Consider the following 18,533-nt stretch of genomic DNA (forward strand, 5'->3'; position numbering starts at 1 on the left):
GGTGCCAGACAGAGAGAAGGGAGTGTCAGAGGCTGACTGAAAGAGAGAAGAAGAGAAGGCTGGCAGAGGAAGAAAGAGAAAAAGAAAGTGTGTGTGTGTGTGTGTGTGTGTGTGTGTGTGTGTGTGTGTGTGTGTGTGTGTCAGGGAGAGAGAAAAGGAGTATCAGAAGGAGAGAGAAAGCAGGGGGTGCCAGAGAGAGAGAGAGAGAGAGAGAGAGAAAGAGAGAGGAACAAGGGGGAGGGCCCTGCCCATCTTTGGCCCCCACCATTATCATGTGGTCGCTGAGAGACTATGTCAGAATGACAAGAAATAAAAATTCCCCAATCTTGCTTTAAAGAACAATTTAACTTTTGAAAACAGAGATCTCAACAAAAAAGAGCTCTACAAGTTTTTACCACGTTTAGAAATACAGTGACATTGTTATCCTCTTCCCACTTTCCCAAAGCAGAAGAGGTTTTCTGGGACAGCAGTACCTGGGTTTGATCTCTTTTGCAGATGAGATATCATTGGAGACTCTGTGTGTGTTCCTGTAATATCGGCTTTATTTACAGCTATATCACCGGAGCACCCTCAACCTGGGATGGCTTTTTCATTCCGGACTTTTTTTCTGAAGAAAAGCCTCTTCCAACAATGTTTCCCAAAAGGAGACATCCATTCATCTACCTGGATCACTAAAGAATACTGACATTCTTTTTGTCAAATCCCAGATCAGGTCTTGCTTAAAACACAAGAAGAACCCTGCTAGAACCCTTTACTGAGGACAGTCCTCTTCAGGTATCCTCTAGTTCTGGCATGGACAATCTCTGGTCCTCCATATTTTGGGGCCTGCAACTCTCATCATCCTCAGCCAGCATAGCTAAAGGTGGGTCAAACATCTGGATGGCCACAAGTTGCCCACCCCTATTCTGTTTCAAGGCATCCTCTATTTTAAGCACTGTCTGGTCCACAACCAAATTTGAGATAAAGAATTGTAAGAATGGCTTTAAGGGTGGCCATTTAGAAGTTGCCCCAGAAGGGGAAATGCATGGCGAAAAAAAGAGGACAAAAGAGGTGTACAGAATGATGCCTGGTGTGGAGAATGTGTAGAGGGGCCGTTTTTCTCTCCCTCTACATAATACTAGAACCCAGTGGCGTCAGGGCCGGTGCTACCATGGAGGCCACTCAGGCGGCCGCCTAGAGCGCCATGCTAAGAGGGGCGCCAGGCACAGCACAGCACTCATGTGTGTTGGCTGTGAGCCAGCCCGGCCCAAGGATTCAGCTGGGCCTGGGCGGTCGAGATGGCGCCCCGCGCCCGCCCAGCCGAAGCGAAGCCAGGGACACTGGGGTGGGAGTGGGATGGCTCCACATTCGGACTTCCGGAACGTGCCTGGAAGAGAGAGAGAGAGAGAGAGAGAGAGAGAATGTATGGGTGAATGGGGTCTTTGAGTGAATGCATGTGTTCATGCGTGTGTTTGTTTGGAGTGAGTGATGCTGAGTGTGTGTGTGCGCACGTGTGTGAGTTGGGGGGGATGATTTGGAGGTGATATTCCTATTAAATAATTTATTTTAGACCCATAGACGTTCCTTTCCAATTTGTTTGCTATAATTGGCATGACATATTTCTTGCACTTTAAAATAAATGTAGCAGTTTCAAGTTTTGTGCTTCTTATTTTTTCCAGGAAACATATGTTCTTAAAAATCAAAGTTGGCATTTGTGTGTGTGTGTGTGTGTGTGTGTCTGTGTGTGTGTGAGAGAGAGAAAGTAGCTCACCTTGCCTAGGGCGCAAAATAGTCTGGCACCGGCCCTGAGTGGGGTCATACCATGAAGCTAATTGGTGAGAGATTCAGGACAGATACAAGGAAGCACTTCTTCACATAGTGCAGAGTCAAACTGTGGAATTCACTACCACAAGATGTGGCGATGGTCACCAATTCGGATAGCTTTAAAAGCGGGGTTGGACAAATTCCTGGAGAAGAAGGCTATCCATGGCTACTAGCCCTGATGGTTGTGTGCTAGATCCAGACTTCGAGGCAGTCAGCCTGTGTGCACCAGTTGCTGGGGAACATGGGTGGGTGGGTGCTGTTGCACCATTTTGGTCCCTGGCCGGTGGCTGGTTGGCCACTGTGTAGGGTGACCCTATTAAAAGGAGGACCGGGCTCCTGTATCTTTAACAGTTGCATAGAAAAGGGAATGTCAGCGCGTGTCCTTTGTATGCATTGAGCACCTGGTGAAATTCCCTCTTCACCACAACAGTTAAAGCTGCAGGAGCCCTGCCCTCTTTTTGTATCTAGACACACTAGCTATACTAGTGAGCATGTTCAGAGGAGGGCAACCAGGATGATCAAGGGTCTGGAAACAAAGTCCTATGAAGAGAGACTGAAAGAACTGGGCATGTTTAGCCTGGAGAAGAGAAGATTGAGGGGAGACATGAGAGCACTCTTCAAATACTTGAAAGGTTGTCACACAGAGGAGGGTCAGGATCTCTTCTCGATCCTCCCAGAGTGCAGGACACGGAATAACGGGCTCAAGTTAAAGGAAGCCAGATTCCAGCTGGACATCAGGAAAAACTTCCTGACTGTTAGAGCAGTACGATAATGGAATCTGTTGCCTGGTGAGGTTGTGGGCTCTCCCACCCCAGAGGCCTTCAAGAGGCAGCTGGACAACCATCTGTCGGGGATGCTTTAGGGTGGCTTCCTGCATTGAGCAGGGAGTTGGACTCGATGGCCTTGTAGGCCCCTTGCAACTCTGCTATTCTATGATACTCCTGCAGCTTTAACTGTTGTGATGAAGAGAGGATTTCACCAGGTGCTCAATGCATACCAAGGACACCAGATGACATTCCCTTTTCTATTCAACTGTTAAAGATACATGAGCCCGGTCCTCCTTTTCATAGGGTCACCCTACCACTGTGTGAACAGAATGCTAGACTAGATGGACCCTTGGTCTCATCCAGCATGGCACTTATTAAGTTCTTAAAAAGTCCCTGATCTATATAAAACTTGCACATGCTAATGTATAGCTGTAGATGCCAATGTAGGCATTATTATCATAATTTAAATAGGAATGCAGTTCATCCCACCCTGGGGGGGGGGGGAACCTGTGACCAGGTGAGCTGTGTGCTTGCTGCTCTGTCTGCTGCTCTCCAGGTGTTGCTACCTCTGGAGGGGTATTCTGTGTCCTGCTGCTCCCCTTTCTTATGGTTCTTGATTTTGAAACCAGACGTGGACCAGACAGCTCTTCAGAAAGAGGATTATTCTTTGACACTCTTCTTTGAAGACCATTGATGGGCAATTTCAAGCAGTTGGACATCTATCCGGCCGCTCTTCCTGAAATAGCCCACCAATCATCTGAGCGGCAAACTGAGCAGACACGCATCTCACTTGGTCAGTCATCACCACTATTACTGATTTATTGAAAATATTTTTGTCCTCCTCAGCCCGCCCCCACAAGTCTCTCTAGCTGGCTTACAGTCAATCTGCAAAATAAATAAATAAATAAAAATAAAGATACAATCCCTGTTTGCAGGCTTACAGTCTACAAAGAGACAACACCCAAGGAAAAAGGGATGGGGTGGGAAGAGGAAAAGTGTGAGAAGCAGCTCAGCTCAGAGGGAACAGGGAATTCTGAAAGTGAGCGGGGGGGAGAGAAGATTACATAATTGAACAGCCCGGGGAGCTTCGGCTATTGGGTGATATAAAAATGCAATAAATAAATAAATCCTGCTAATTAAAAAAAAAAAGTACAGACACTGCATCCCAGTTAACCCTGGCTTGACTAAACCACTGTAAACATCCTCAGTCAGGGAAGCCAAAACAGCACTACCCGTGCAGAAGGCTTGTAGAATCATAACACTTGTGCTTGTGCCCGTACAAGCAGGTCAACCATAGAGAAAAGACAGAGCTGCATTTCCGAAAGTGGTAAAATCAGCACCAAGCTTAGGGTAATGATAAACATTTGCAGAAGTACAAACACTGTGCAGGGGGAGAACACAAGGTAGGTGAAACAGCCAAAAAAAAACGCCAAAAAACCACCCAGCTTCATGAATGCTGAATGGGTGCAGAGTGCTAAGTCACCCTTGGGGAGGGAGCAGGACTGGAATAGTATATCATGGAAGAGGAGATGGCTGGCTGGCTGGCTGGCTGGTTCCCCAAATAGGAGCACTTCACACTTCAACATTTTGTTGCTGGACCACTTGTAGACCTGTAAGGTTTATGCAAGCCTACTTACAAGCGTGTCAAACAGAGGTCCTGGCTAGACGAGGGGGTTGGAGGGCGATGATCTCGCGATTTTATGATCATGAGATCCTCGCCCTTGTCTACACACAATGTGTGACATTGTGGCCGCCATTTTGTTTTTGTCTTTTTAAAAAGAAGGAGCGCACGGGCGCTCGAAACAGAAATGGTAAGTTTTTTTAAAAAAACACACAACTTGCCCTCTCCCCACCCCACATCTGATGGGCACAGAGCCTACAATTTGCTCCAGAGGGCCTGGAAAGAATATAAGACCATAAGAACCTCAGAAGTGCCCTGATGCTGGATCAGACCAAGGGTCCATCTAGTCCAGCACTCTGTTCACACAGTGGCCAACCAGCCGTCGGCCAGGGATGAACAAGCAGGACGTGGTGCAACAGCCCCCTCCTGGGTGCTCTACCACTGAGCTAAGGGGGCCCTTTGTTAAATCAGTAATATGGAAATGTATTCCCCTGGGGTAAAATGTTGGCCCTTTCTCTGATTTAAAACTAGTCCTGATGGCTATCTGCTACCTCCAGCATCAGAGGCAGTAGACATTATATACACCAGTTGCTGGGGAACATGGGTGGGAGGGTGCTGCTGCACCATGTCCTGCTTCGTTGGTCCCTGGTCAACAGCTGGTGGGCCCCTGTGTGAACAGAATGCCGGACTAGATGGACCCTTGGTCTGATCCAACATCAGGGCACTTCTGATGTTTTTTTGGTGCTGGCCCTGGAAGGAAAAACGTGTAAGTGACATGCGCAGAAAATTGCACTGGGCCTGTGAGAGCATCGGTCCATCCACAGCCTACTATTATCTGCTCTAGCTGACAGTGGGACTCCAGGGTCCCAAACAGGGGGTGGGGGCATAGCTCAGTCCCTGCTTTGCACGCCAAAGATTCCAGTTACAGTTACTGGCATCTCCAGTCAAAAAGGTCCAGTAGTGGATGATGAGGAAAATCTTTCCCTGCTTGAGACACCAGGCAGCAACTGCTGGCCCCCATCTATATGACAACGGGATTGCTCCTCATTAAATATAAACCTGAATTTTCATTGATTCAAATGTAGGTAAAGAGCGTCACACTGCCGCAGCAACACCGATTTATTTCCTGAATTTTTTTTTATATTGAGTTATAAATGTGCACATGCGCATCATTGCATTATTGCATAGATGAAGCTACGGAGGAGAGAGGAGCGAAGCTATAAATTTTATATGCGGAGCTCCACAGAGTCATATAACTCACAAATCGGGAGGGGAAAAGAACAAGGCAGCAGAAGGAAAGGAACGAGGCAGCAGAACACGTCTCCTTCGTCTGGCTGCGCGTTTCCTCCTTTGTTTTTGTGAACCGCCCAGAGATCTTCGCATATTGGGCGATACAGAAATGCAATAAATATATAAATACAGAAATAAATTTGTGTTAAGCTTTCTCTGCGAGACTTCAAACTAAAATTGGCGCAAACAAACGAGGCAGCCAATTTGTGTGAAATCGGGAAATCGGCCAATCAAGTCCTACCCTCAAAGCTCCGCCCACATGTCAAAATCCGATTTAACTCCCCCAAAGACACATAGCCATAATGTGGTGCAAACTCCGACGTGATCTAAAAGTCACAGTAAATCACGAATGCGAAGATGTGCATTATCGGGTTAAAAATAGGCATGTGCTCCGCTCCGATTAGAAGCGCAGAAGCAGGAGCGAATTGGCCTGCTCCGCCTTGCCCAGAGGTGGAGTAGAAGCGGACCGCGGACCCCTAGAAGCAAGGCGAAGAGAAGCGGCCATTTTCGGAGCACTCCGGTTTCCGCGGTCCAATCCGATCGCCATCTTGAAACATTTCGCCCATAGGATTGCATTGCAGAAAAGAAAGGGGGATAACTGTGTTGTTTTTGAAGCTATCTTTCTGAAAATTCTTGTGCTTGGAGAGTCGTGGATGGGGGTCATTTTGAGCCTACTCTCAGCTCTCTGCGTGCTGCGGTTCGTGTGCTAGAATTTTTTTAAAAACTGGCGGGAAAAATACCTTTTCTGAAGGGCTGAGGGGCAGAGTCAACTCCCGGTCATGATCCCATGATCCCAAAGTTGGAGGAGGGGATAGGCAAAACGGGTAACTTGGAATTCTGGGAAACTTCTCTTTCTACTCTAAATGGAGTTTTCCCAGTGTTTTTTTAAAACAGTAGCTCCACCAAATGCACTAACATAACCTGAAATCATACTAACAGATAGGAAACACACAGCAGTGCTACCCACCCTAACTTTGGGGAACAACTGAAAAGATGTGGTGCAAGGGGATGAGCTCCCCTAGGGCATGCCATGTGGACGTGCCCCCATTCTCTCCTGTACTTGGAGGGCCATCAGAGCCCTCCAAAGAGAGTAACCCGGTAGAGCAATGCCTATCATGAGTTGAAGTGAGAGTTCTGCTCCTCAGAGCTCTTGTGGTGGAGCAATGGCTTTCATGAGTTGAACTGACAGCGTTGCTTCTTAAAAGACTGGTCACTAGGACCAGTCAAATTGGCAGCTGCTTCCCCCTCCCCTGGGCACGTCCCCCTATTGCTGGTAAAAGACAGATATCGCCTTTTTAAAAAAGTTCTTCTTGTTGTTTATTCAGCAACACTGCTGCTTTTAATTCCACCCTCCTTTGTTTATTTATTTATTTATTCCATTTTATATGCATTACTGGCTTATCCTTGGCTCACTTCCTTATGCCCCCAGAAATGTCTGCTGCCTGCCTGCCTTCCCTCTCTCCTCCCCTGCCCGCCTCGCAGGGATGTTGTGTGTGTCTGGCTTTGACTCAGGGGAGAAGTCCTTCCTGCGCTCACTTGGAGTTTTGGAAGTTCCAAATCCATTTTTCAAGTGTGGAAGAAGATTCATAGGTTTATCTCTACTCCCCAATTCATGGCATGTTGGGATTTCCTTTGAAATGGCCCCATTGAGATGTCTGCAGGTTTAAGCCCCGCCAAAAATCAAGGGATGATGGGACTGCCTTGAGTCTGGGTGTGCGTGTGTATCCCTGGATAAGCTATCATGGTGGTGAGTTTGAGGTTTCTAACGTGCAAATTGATGGAGCTATCGAAAGGGGTGTGAATGGGGTGTTGGATTTTCATAAATTCCCCAAAAATCAGGGGATGATGGGACTGCCTTGAGTCTGGGCGTGCGTGTGTATCGCTGGATAAGCTATCATGGTGGTGAGTTTGAGGTTTCTAACGTGCAAATTGACGGAGCTATCAAAAGGGGTGTGAATGGGGTGTTGGATTTTCATAAATTCCCCAAAACTCAGGGGATGATGGGACTGCCTTGAGTCTAGGCGTACGTGTGTATCCCTGGATAAGCTATCATGGTGGCGAGTTTGAGATTTTTAACATGCAAATTGACGGAGCTATCGAAAGGGGTGTGAATGGGGTGTTGGATTTTCATAAATTCCCCCAAAATCAGGGGATGATGGGACTGCCTTGAGTCTTGGCGTGCGTGTGTATCCCTGGATAAGCTATCATGGTGGCGAGTTTGAGGTTTTTAACGTGCAAATTGACGGAGCTATCGAAAGGGGTGTGCATGGGGTGCCCAATTTTCATAAATTCCCCAAAATTCAGGGGATGATGGGATTGCCTTGAGTCTTGGCGTGCGTGTGTATACCTCCATGAGGTGTCATGGTGCCAAACATGAGGTTTCTAACTTTCACAGAAAAAAAGTTGTATACTTTTTTAGCTTAATGCAAGCCTATGGGGGAGGGGAAATCCGGATCTGGAGCTCCGCAGCGGAGCGGAGCGGGCATGGGCAGAGCGGGGGCAGAGCGAAGCGGCCCGATCCGCAAATCGCGGATCTGGAAGAGAAGCGGAGCGGGGGTCCGTGCACACCCCTAGTTAAAAACCCGGCGCTGCGGCGAATGGATGTCTGGAAACTCAAATATGTGCATTTAGGTCGGGGTAAATAAGCTGTATAGACAAGGCCCTGGTCTGAATAGAGAATCTTGGGCTACATGGACAAATGAAGCTCCCTCCGATGAGCATTTTACTGCACGCTCGTTCCTGGGCACTCACAGGTTGCTCACATGACGTCGTCTGCCTCTCGCCCGTCTTCCGCCCCTTCTGGCCTTCATTGCGCTGCAAAAATACCCTGAAAAGGTCCGGTTGCTGCTCTCTCCTGCTGGACTGAATGGGCCTCGTTACTTCCTGTTTTCAGGAAGCGACGTCGGAGAGATGACGAAGAAGCGATGGGAGCCGCACGTTTCTACCTAGATGTGATGGGGCTCATGATCCCACTGAGTTATAAAGCAGCTTCCTGTTTAAACTGGCCCTTTATTTAGAACCATGAGGACTGGAATCGTATTTGATATGTATTTATTTATTCATTCATTCACTCTTTTCATTTTTATACTGCCCAATAGTTGAAGCTCTCTGGGCAGTTCACAAAAAATAAAATCACAACGTACAGCATAAAATATGAAATATAGAAGCTTAGAAACACAATATAAAACATTCTACCAGAATAAAACCTAGCAGCAATACAGACGTTTAAAACTCTGATGCCAAATGCAGATATTTAAAACAGCAGGTCTAAAAGATTAGAGTGCTTCAAGTGCTAAGACAGTGGGAAAATAAAGAGGTCTTTCCCTGGTACTGGAAGGAGTACAGTGTATGTTCCCGGTGAACTTCATTCCACAGCCAGGGTGCCACAGCAGAAAAGGCCCCCTTCCTCATAGCCACCTGGATGGTGGTCATTCCCCTATTTAGGTGCTTCATCTATTTAGGGGAAGGACCACAGCTCTGTGGTAGCGCACCTGTTTTGAATACACCTGCTGTACCACTGGCATGTCCTGTTAGAAGGATCAGGTGGGCAGGTGACGAGAAAGACCTTTCTCTACCTGAGACCCTGGAGAGCTGATGCTGGCCAGAGCATCAAGTCTGATCTAAGGCAGCTTCCCAGACCCTACTTGTCAGGAGATTGAACCTGCAACCCCTGTTGTTGTTGTTACTGTACTTACATCCCGCCTTTTTTTCCTCCAAGGAACCCAAGGTGGTGTACATAATCCTCCTCCTCTCCATTTTTATCCTCACAACAACAACCCTGTGAGGCGGGTTGGGCTGAGAGTCTGTGACTGGCCCAAAGTCACTCAGTGAGCATCCATGGCTGAGTGGGGACTAGAACCCCAGACCTCCCAACTCCCAGTCCAACACTTTAGCCGCTACACCACACTGGTTCTTCATGCAAGGCAGGGTCTCTAGGTCTGAGCTGAGCTCCCACCCCAAGAAAGTGGGCACTCCCCATCAAGGAACTGTTTTCCGACCCCGCTGGTGGGGATGCTGGCCATTACAGCAGCCTCTCCAATGGGTGCCTTGCAGACATTTTGGATGACAATCCCCCATCATCCACAACAATTGCCCATGCCGGCTGTGGGGTAACAGGACTTGCAGTCCAACACATCTGGAGCTACACAGTGGGATGTTTTTAGGCAGAGAAGGGGGCACTCCCATCGCGTGCGACCTGATCCGTTATTGCTACGGCTGCCAGGGACTGAATCTACAGCCTTTTGCATTCTGCAATGCCAAGTGATGCAAAAGACAAGAAGCAAGATCCCTACCCGAATTCAAATTGGAATCTGTGATTTGGTGCAGAGGAAGCAACTGAGGAAGAAGAGGGGAACCAGGCAAGGATATGAAGTGGTGACCAAGATCACCATAGCAACATCTATGTCCGGCAACCTGTGGCCCTCCAGGTGGTGTTGGACTCCAAGTCCCAGCCAGTATGGTCAGTGGTCGGGGATGATGGGAGATCTTCTTGCCCAACAACATCTGGAGTGCCTCAGGATTTGTGCAAGGCACTTTACAAAATACAGGGGACAAGTTTTATTTATTACATTTCTATCCCACCTTTTTTCCTCCTTAAGGAACCTAAATTGGCATACATAATCCTCCTCCTCTCCATTTTATCTTCACAACAATCCTGTGAGGTAGGGCTGAGAGTCTGTTACTGACCCAGAGTCATCCAGTGAGTTTCTATGACCGAATGGGGACTAGAACCCAGATCTCCTGACTCCCAGTCCAACACTCTAGCCATTGCACCACAATGCCTCATTTAAAGTAAAGGGCAACCTGCATTGTGTGAAGTAATACCCCCACCCCCGCATTACATGTTCTTGGGCAAAGGGTCAGAGGGACGGCTGCACATGGAGGTGAGGTGGTTTGTGTGTGTCTGTGTGTGTTTTGTGACAATTCCGGCACCCTCTGCTTGGGTGGGGTCCATCCTGCTGAAACCGTGTGGTTTTTCAGTTTTGGGTGTAGCAACATCCCCTTCCTCTTGCTTTTGCTAGTGTTGGGTGTTTTTTTTAAACACACACACCACACACATAGAGAGAGCACAATCCCATTGTTTAAAGTCCAAGAGGCAGCTTTGGTCGTGAACAAGCCACGTGCAAGGTTGGTGCAGAACTGATCCAAGCAGGTGAGTCTGAATGGGACGGCCGGAGCAGGTGGGGAGTGATCTACCTGGTTCCCTCTCCAACTTTCCATCTTCATCCCTCCTTCCCCGTCTTTCCCTTCAAGCTCCCTCCCACCTGCCATCCTCCTCAGCGTTTCTTCTGTCTTTTCCCCTCTGGAAATCCACCCTCTTCTGTCCCTGCAAAATTCTGTGAAAGAGGCAGGTGAGGCAGAACGAATGCCTCACCTGGAAGCAAGCACCCCGGTTCCCTACAGCATTAGGAAAAGCCAGAGCTGCCTTAGGCGGGGTCACGCGAATTGTCCATCTTGCCCAGGATTGTCTGCTATGACCGTGTCCTCCAGGGTTTCCGGCAGAGAGGAATCTGCTCCCTGAAATCCAGGATTGAGCATGGGACCTTCTGCATGCAAAGCTCTGCCATTAAGGTTCTAGTCCTCATGGTTCTGAATTAAACAGAAACGTAGGAAGCTGCCTTAACGTTGGTCCATCTGAGTATACCAGCCTTCCCCATCCTGGTGCCCTCCAAATGTGTTGGGCTGCAATTCCCATTGCCCCCAGCTGGTCAGGTTGGCTGGGGATGATGGGACTCATGGTCCAATGTATCTGGAGGATGCCAAGATGGGGAAGGCAGGTCTTCGCAGACTGGTGGTGGCTCTCAGGCAGAGAAGAGTCTCTCTCCTCTTTTCCCACACCAGCCTTTTAATGGGAGATGCCACTGAGCGATGCTCCTCTTTAAACATAACATAGGAGGCTGCCATCCCATGCGCACTTTCCTGGGAGTAAGTCCCGTTGAACTCGTGGGCAGAGCATAGGACTGCCCTGTCATTTGTCCCCCAAGCATAGACAGGTCTTTCCGATCCCTTTTAACTGGAGATGGGCAGGATTGAACCTTTTATTTTATTTATTTTATTTATTTATTAAAACATTTGTATCCCACCCTATTATCACTAGGATCTCAGGGTGGCGTAAAGATAAAATGTTGTACACCACATGGCTGAGCTACCATCCCTCCACGGCATTCATCTCCAGCCTTTCCTGAGCCAAATTGAACCCAACGTCTCTTCTGCACACTTCATGTAGATGTGCCCCAGGGAACCAGAAGCAGGACATGGTGCAACAGCACCCTCCCACCCATGTTCCCCAGCAATTGGTGTACATAGGCTGACTGCCTCGGATACTGGACGGAGCACATAGCCATCAGGGCTAGTAGACCTGGATAGCCTTCTCCTCCAGGAATTGATCCAACCCTCTTTTAATGCCACCCAAATTGGTGGCCATTACTACATCTTGTGGTAGCGAATTCCATAGTTTAACAGCTCTTGGTGAGAGGAGAGGGGTCCACCCAAGCCCCCCTGAAGCCCCCTGTTGACTTTGTAGCAGGGAGCCGGGGTGGGGGGAACGGGACGGCCCTTTTGCCTCTCAGCTCATGCTTGGCATGGCGCCACCTTCCAGCCGGGAGGATTACTCTTGACGGCCTTTAGAGTGTCCTTCCCCAACTGGCGCTCAACAGATGTTTAAGAGGTCAATTCTCCTCACCCCTTACCATTTGACATGCTGGCTGGACTGATAGGAGTTGTAATCCAGAACTTCTGTGCAGACATCATGGTGGGAAGGATACCTCCCAACTCTATGATTCTTTGAAAGGTTCTCTGTCTAGATAGATATGTCAAGGGCATGCAAATTCAAAAGGCGCAGGGGCCTATTTCAGTAATAATAATAACAACAACAACCAGACCCCACGAAAGCCCACAATCCTGCCACCACGGTGTCGTTATCTTTGGCATTGGTGGGGCGGGGGAATATCAACGCTTTCCATTCCAACCAATGTTCAGCAGCAAACCACTACTGAACGTTAAAACAGACAAATTTAGCTTTTGCCATGCTGTTATGGTTTGCTGCTGAAATCTGGTGGCAAGCTGCCAATTTTTGTGCCACCGCAAATTTGGGCAGTGTGGCTCCAGAGGAGGCCACACCAGAGGCAATAGGGGGCCCACACAGCCTACTCATGTTTGCACCCATTACAAATTCCTTGGCTGAACACATGCTCAGAGACACCCTGTTCCTTGATTCTTAGTGCAGGTCTGCCTGCTTGAGTGATTATTAACCTACCTGGCTGACTCAGGATTTGAGTGAAACACAAAGTAGACCTTGCAAGCCTGAAGTCTGCCCTTCTCGGCTCTAGGGTACATATTACAGCTGTATGTATGTATTTGCAGTTGTAATAGCTGCTAGTTTCACTGGCATCTCCGTGTTCACTCCACGGAGTACAAGACGCTGTGAACAAAACATACAAAAGACTGTGTTTATCCTAACCTAGCCTTCCCCATGTCTTGGACTACAACTCCCATCATTCCCCAGCCAGCAGAGGGAGTTGTAGTCCAACACATCTGGAGGGCAGCAAGTTGAGGGAAGGGGCCCTTATGCTCTCTTTGTGGGCTCCCCAGAAGCACCTGGGACTTCAAGAACCTTTAGCAGGGCTTTTCCTCTTGCTGCTCCACTGGTTCCCTTCCTTACCCAGATCGCTGGTGGATCGCTCAGAGTTGGCAGAAGCCGTTCTTTGTGTTTGAGCACGAAGGAGGGGGAGCACCCAGCGTCACATTCTTAAAGCTGTCCAATCACTCCTGCAAGCATTAATTTATTAGCTACTTTATTCCTAACCGCAACGTCCACATGGGCTATGAAATAAGGAAGCAGTCTTCCAGAATTTAAGAAAGCCATCAAGACTGATCTCTTCCGGCAGGCCTACCCAATTGAATTTTAAGATGCCTTTTTTAATGGTGTGCTGCTTTTAATGATGCACTGGTTTTAAACGTTTGAATTAGTTTTATGTATTTTATGGTGTTTTTATTTGCGTTGTACCCCGCCTCGATCCAGAGGGAGAGGCGGGTAACAAATAAATAAATTATTATTATTATTATTATTATTATTATTATTATTATTATTATTAAATTCTAGTTAAGGGTTTGGGGTACATATATTTGCCCTTCCACCCCACCCCACCCCTATCCCCAGCGTGTCCCCTCCTGCTGCCAAAATTTCCCCAAGGATTCTTTTCCATCAAACTAATTTGGGGAGGGGAGAGGGGAAGGGGCTATAGCCTTTTTGTCAAAACCCCCTTCCAGATCTCCTGCCAGTCACACACAGCTTTACCGGAACATCTTGATCTATCTTCTGCACAACTGCTGACCGGAACAACTCCATGGTAGAAAAAAGAGAAAATCCTTTCTTTTCTCTCTCTCTCTCTCTTTAAATTAATTTTCAAAATACATAGACATACAAAAACATACAAAGAATTTTCATTGTTGACTACTGGCAGAAGGGAGTCCATTTAGCATATTTTATCCATTTCTTTACAGATGTAGTTAGGAGTAGAATCTATTAATTAATTGGAGACTATGTAATTCTTCATAGCTGTACATTATAATTAGTCTCTCTTCCATAGTTTCAAAAAGGTCTGTGACAAATTCTGCTGCATACGCCCTTGACTTATAAATAAAATAAAGTCGTTCCATATACTGTAAAAATCAGGAGTCTTAGCTTCGCCCTTAGCTAATTTGAGTTGATGTGTCAACTTTTCTGCCATAGCTATTTGCCACAATTCCATATACCAAAATTCTAAAGTTAACAATTTCTCAATTTTCCCATTTCTGCTCGAAGGGAAATTGCCAGAAATCCTTTCTTCTCCATGCATTTATAGTTGCATTGTTGACTCCACTGATTAGCGTTCTCTGATTAGCATATTCTTCTTTGAATGAATATGCTTCTAGCATTTGCCCCCTGGTATTATTATTATTATTATTATTATTATTATTATTATTATTATTTCTTGGACACCTTTCTTTAAAAAAAGGTAATAAGGTAAACAACATAAATTCTGAATCAGGGACAAAAGATCAGCTCTCCCCTCTTCTCCTAAGGCACTTTTGGTGTTTATCATGTTAAGCCATCGTCTGTCCCCAACTCTCCTGCGCAAGGTGAAGTGTCTCAAGTTCAACCTCATGCTCTGATTGTGGAAAGAGTAAGAGCCGTAAACTGATTGCATTTCGCTATGACATGATGCCACCACCGCCCAAAAAACAAAACAAAAAACCACACCAGGGGGAACAGCAGAGATGTTACTGCTTAGCACAGGAAACGTCCTTCAACAACAGGAAGTGATGCCCTCTGATGCCCTCATAGCGTTTCGACAATCTCCCCTTGTTGACTCTCCTGTCTTCTTTCAGTTTTTCAGATTCCTCAGGGCTGCTGAGATGGGACTCTGGAACTTTCTTTTGCTTGGGCGTGGCCTGCGAGCCGCTCTATTGGAATTTTTGTAACCACTGCGAGGGACTCTGACGTTCCCACTATTTCTTCGCCGTCCAGTTGCCCTACGGGTGCAGTTGGATGCACCTCTGCTTCTTAGACTCACTCATCACATTTCACACAGCAGCCAACACCTGTTGGCTCCTCTCCTGCAGACTTTTGATCTCTGCTGGGTTCCACGCCTGTTGTTACATCCAACACTGCGGGTGCCATTTTCCTTCCATCACAGAACCTGTGAGAGCTTCTGCTTTGATCTTTGTGCTTCCTCAAACACATTGCCCTTCTGACAATTGGTCCAGTTCTATTTCCATATTGAGCCCACTACCAACTCAGGTTCTTTTCCCTGGACGATGACGGACCAAAAGCTCTTCGTATCCTCCCCCTCTTCCTTTCCTTCTACAATGTTCTCCACATCGCACACAAAGCCCCGGCTTGGCTTGGTCCAAGGCCAAGACCTCTGCTCTCTGAGAACTACCACTGGTGATTTCAACATCATCTTGCACCATTACAACCTCACAGGCCAGATGAGCAACCGGAGTCCTCAGGAGGATAAGGTGAGTGCTCTCAAGATGGTCGTGATCACGGCCAGCTGTCTCATCATTCTGGAGAATTTCCTGGTGCTGCTGGCCATAATCCGGAAGGTGCGAGCCCGCCGGTGGGTCTACTCTTGCCTCGCCAGCATCACGCTCAGTGACCTGCTGGCCGGCATCGCCTATTTGGTCAACCTCTGCTTGTCAGGAAGCCGGACCTTCCAGCTGTCACCCACCATGTGGTTCCTCCGCGAGGGGGTCCTTTTCGTGGCCTTGGCAGCCTCCACTTTCAGCCTCTTGGTGACGGCTGTCGAGCGGTACAGCGCCATGGTCAGGCCCATTGCTGAGAGCAAGGCCATGAAGACCACCCGCCTGAGAGCTCTCATCATCTTCTGTTGGGCCCTGGCCATCCTCATCGGCTTGCTCCCCTTGCTGGGCTGGAACTGTCTCTGTGACGTGTCCAGGTGTTCCACGCTGCTGCCCCTGTATGCCAAGAACTACATTCTCTTCTCCGTGGCTGTGTTCTGCATCATCCTGGTGGGGGTCGTGGGCCTCTACGTGTCCATTTTCCTCCGCGTCCAACAGAGCGCCAGGCAAGCCTTATCTCGGAGCGGCCACAAGAGGTCGCTGCGGCTGCTCAAGACGGTCTTGTTGATCCTGTTCGCGTTCCTCATCTGCTGGATCCCACTCTTTGTCTTCCTGATGATCGATGCCTTTTGGGCCAATGAGACGTGGAAGCTCCACACCAAATTTGGCTGGATCTTGACCTTGGCTGTGACCAACTCGTTCATTAACCCCATCATCTACTCCTTTGGGAGCAAGGAGGTGAGGAGAGCAGTCGTGGAACTCATCTGCTGCTGCTGCATCCGAGTTGGGTTGAAAGGTCCCCGTGGCTGCCTCGTTGCTTCGGATAACCCCGCAAGCAATTCCACGGACACACAAAGTTCTTTGAAGTTGCGCGAGAGCCTCCGCAGCCCGGTGGTGCACAGTCGAAAAGCCAGAGAACCTCTTTACAGCAATTCAAGCATGATGAGCAGCACAGTGGCATCAGATTATGCTTCAGCCTCACATCACACTCTGGACTAGACTAGAATCGTGACCGGTCTTCTGCACTTACATTTAGGCTTGACGCGTTTGTGCAGCACTCTGCGCCGGAAACTTAACTCTTCTGCACCACACTGTGGACTTGTTAGGAACTGCGGGGTCTGTGTGCAGCACCCCGTGTGGCGACGCTGAACTGCGGGTGGCGGCTTCTCGAATTAAGTGCCTACTGGCCCTGGATTGACTCTTCTCACCCAGGTTGGCCGTTAAATCCTCCTGGGCGGAAAGATGTAGAAAGTGATTGCTCTTCCAGTTGAACTTTTCTCAAGCCACTCAGATATATTTTTTTAGCTCTGGTTTATCCCTGACTTTTTTAGCTGGCTGGAACGGAAGTTTTGCCCTTCAGTTCTGCTTTGTTCTTTGGCCCTGACCTCAGACTTGACCCATGGCTTCTGGTTCGTAGGTCCTGGCTCATCTCAGGTTGCTGCCCAATGCCCAGGTCTAGAATCACGAGTCTTCTGTACCACGCTCTGGACTAGAATCTTTACTAGTGTAGAGCCCATGTCACCCTGGGCACTAATATAGGGTGACCATATGTAAAGGAGGACCGGGCTCCTGTATCTTTAAGTTGCATAGAAAAGAGAATATCAGCAGGTGCCAATTGTATGCATGCAGCACCTGGTGAAATTCCCTCTTCATCACAACAGTTAAAGCTGCCCTTTTTTGTATCTGGACACACTAGCCATGCTCCTGCATCTTTAACTGTTGTGATGAAGAGGGGATTTCACCAGGTGCTGCATGCATACAAATGACACCTGCTGAAACTCCCTTTTCTATTCAATGTTAAAGATACAGGAGCCCTGTCCTCCTTTTCATAGGGTCACCCTACATTAGTAGTCCTGCACCTTTCCTGCTTTTTTGCCCCTCAGACCCCTCACCACAGAGACGCTCATGAATAATGCAAATATGGCTCATGCATAGTGAATGCCCCTCTGTAATTTCCATGCAGCGCAGCCCCCTCCCTCCCTCCTGTGCCCCGATTGGCCACCTTCATCTCCTTCCCTCTTCCTGCTGGTGGCGACAGCCTAACCACACAACTGCACCCAGGGCCCACCTTCTCACCACACTGATTGGCTGTCTGTCATCTCTCTGGCAGAAGGGCTTCACCTGTTTGGTGTGGAAGAAATTAATTGCTATAAGCTCAAGCTTTGAAATGTTTGGAACTTTCAAAATTTTCTACACAGCTCAAGCTTCAGTTTAAAACAAAAATGAGCAAAATTGGTCTTGAATAATAAGCCTTATACCACTGTATTCTTATATAAGATTGGGCAGAAGAAGTTGCTGCTGATTTTATTCTGGTTGTGCTTTTATATTGTATTTTATATCATGTTTTTATACTGTTAGTTTTATACTTTGGTTTTAATTTTTGTGACCTACCCAGGGAGCTTTGGCTATTGGGAGGTATAAAAATGCATTAAATAAATAGTTGAATCCTAAAACTGGCCTAAAAGGATCATATTACTGTAGTGATATTTTTCCATCAGATGGTTCGGAGGAAGAGCAGAAAACTCAACCAGGAGTGACAAGCATTCATACGCTTCTGTATTACCTTGGATCTGTGTTTTGAATCGTGTTTTTTTTTTAAAAAAAAAAGTATAAACAAATTTGAACAAGAAAGATATTTTGCTTTAATTTAGGCATTTGATTGAACCACGAAGCTTACCCATGGGTTAAGTGTAGTGTCTGAACTCGCTAAGCAACTGGCCAGCTAACTAGGAACAGAAACCATGGTTTGTTGGGATGTCGATGGTTTACCAGAGTCAGGTACAAAACAGAGGTGAAGAGCAGCACACAGTCACCTCGTAGAATCAAGGAAAAGGGTGCCTCTTGAGCACATAGCTCAAATCAGGATTTTGACGAGTTTTGCACTGCGAGTTGCGTGCAAAGGACTCCGAAGTTTTCCAGCTTATAATCTGCTTTGACTGTGAAGCACTCCCAGGCCTCCTGCTTTAATTGTGCTATAAAGCCAAAAG

At 47.7% G+C, this 18,533-nt stretch overlaps 1 protein-coding gene across 1 annotated transcript; it reads left to right on the forward strand.

Annotated features, from left to right (window-relative positions):
* Positions 1-10,560: 10,560 nt before the first annotated feature.
* Positions 10,561-17,768, forward strand: S1PR4 (sphingosine-1-phosphate receptor 4). The gene is made up of 2 exons (XM_063146984.1): positions 10,561-10,633; positions 14,851-17,768. The coding sequence occupies exon 2, from the start codon at positions 15,280-15,282 to the stop codon at positions 16,543-16,545; it is 1,266 nt and encodes a 421-aa protein (XP_063003054.1). The 5' UTR covers positions 10,561-10,633; positions 14,851-15,279; the 3' UTR covers positions 16,546-17,768.
* Positions 17,769-18,533: the final 765 nt, after the last annotated feature.

The sequence above is a fragment of the Elgaria multicarinata genome, chromosome 23 (assembly GCF_023053635.1).
Source record: "Elgaria multicarinata webbii isolate HBS135686 ecotype San Diego chromosome 23, rElgMul1.1.pri, whole genome shotgun sequence".
Taxonomy (NCBI): domain Eukaryota; kingdom Metazoa; phylum Chordata; class Lepidosauria; order Squamata; family Anguidae; genus Elgaria; species Elgaria multicarinata.

Bases quoted from the DNA above. Each gene is read 5' to 3' on its own strand.
- S1PR4 (XM_063146984.1), top strand. From the start codon at position 15,280: ATGACGGACCAAAAGCTCTTCGTATCCTCCCCCTCTTCCTTTCCTTCT.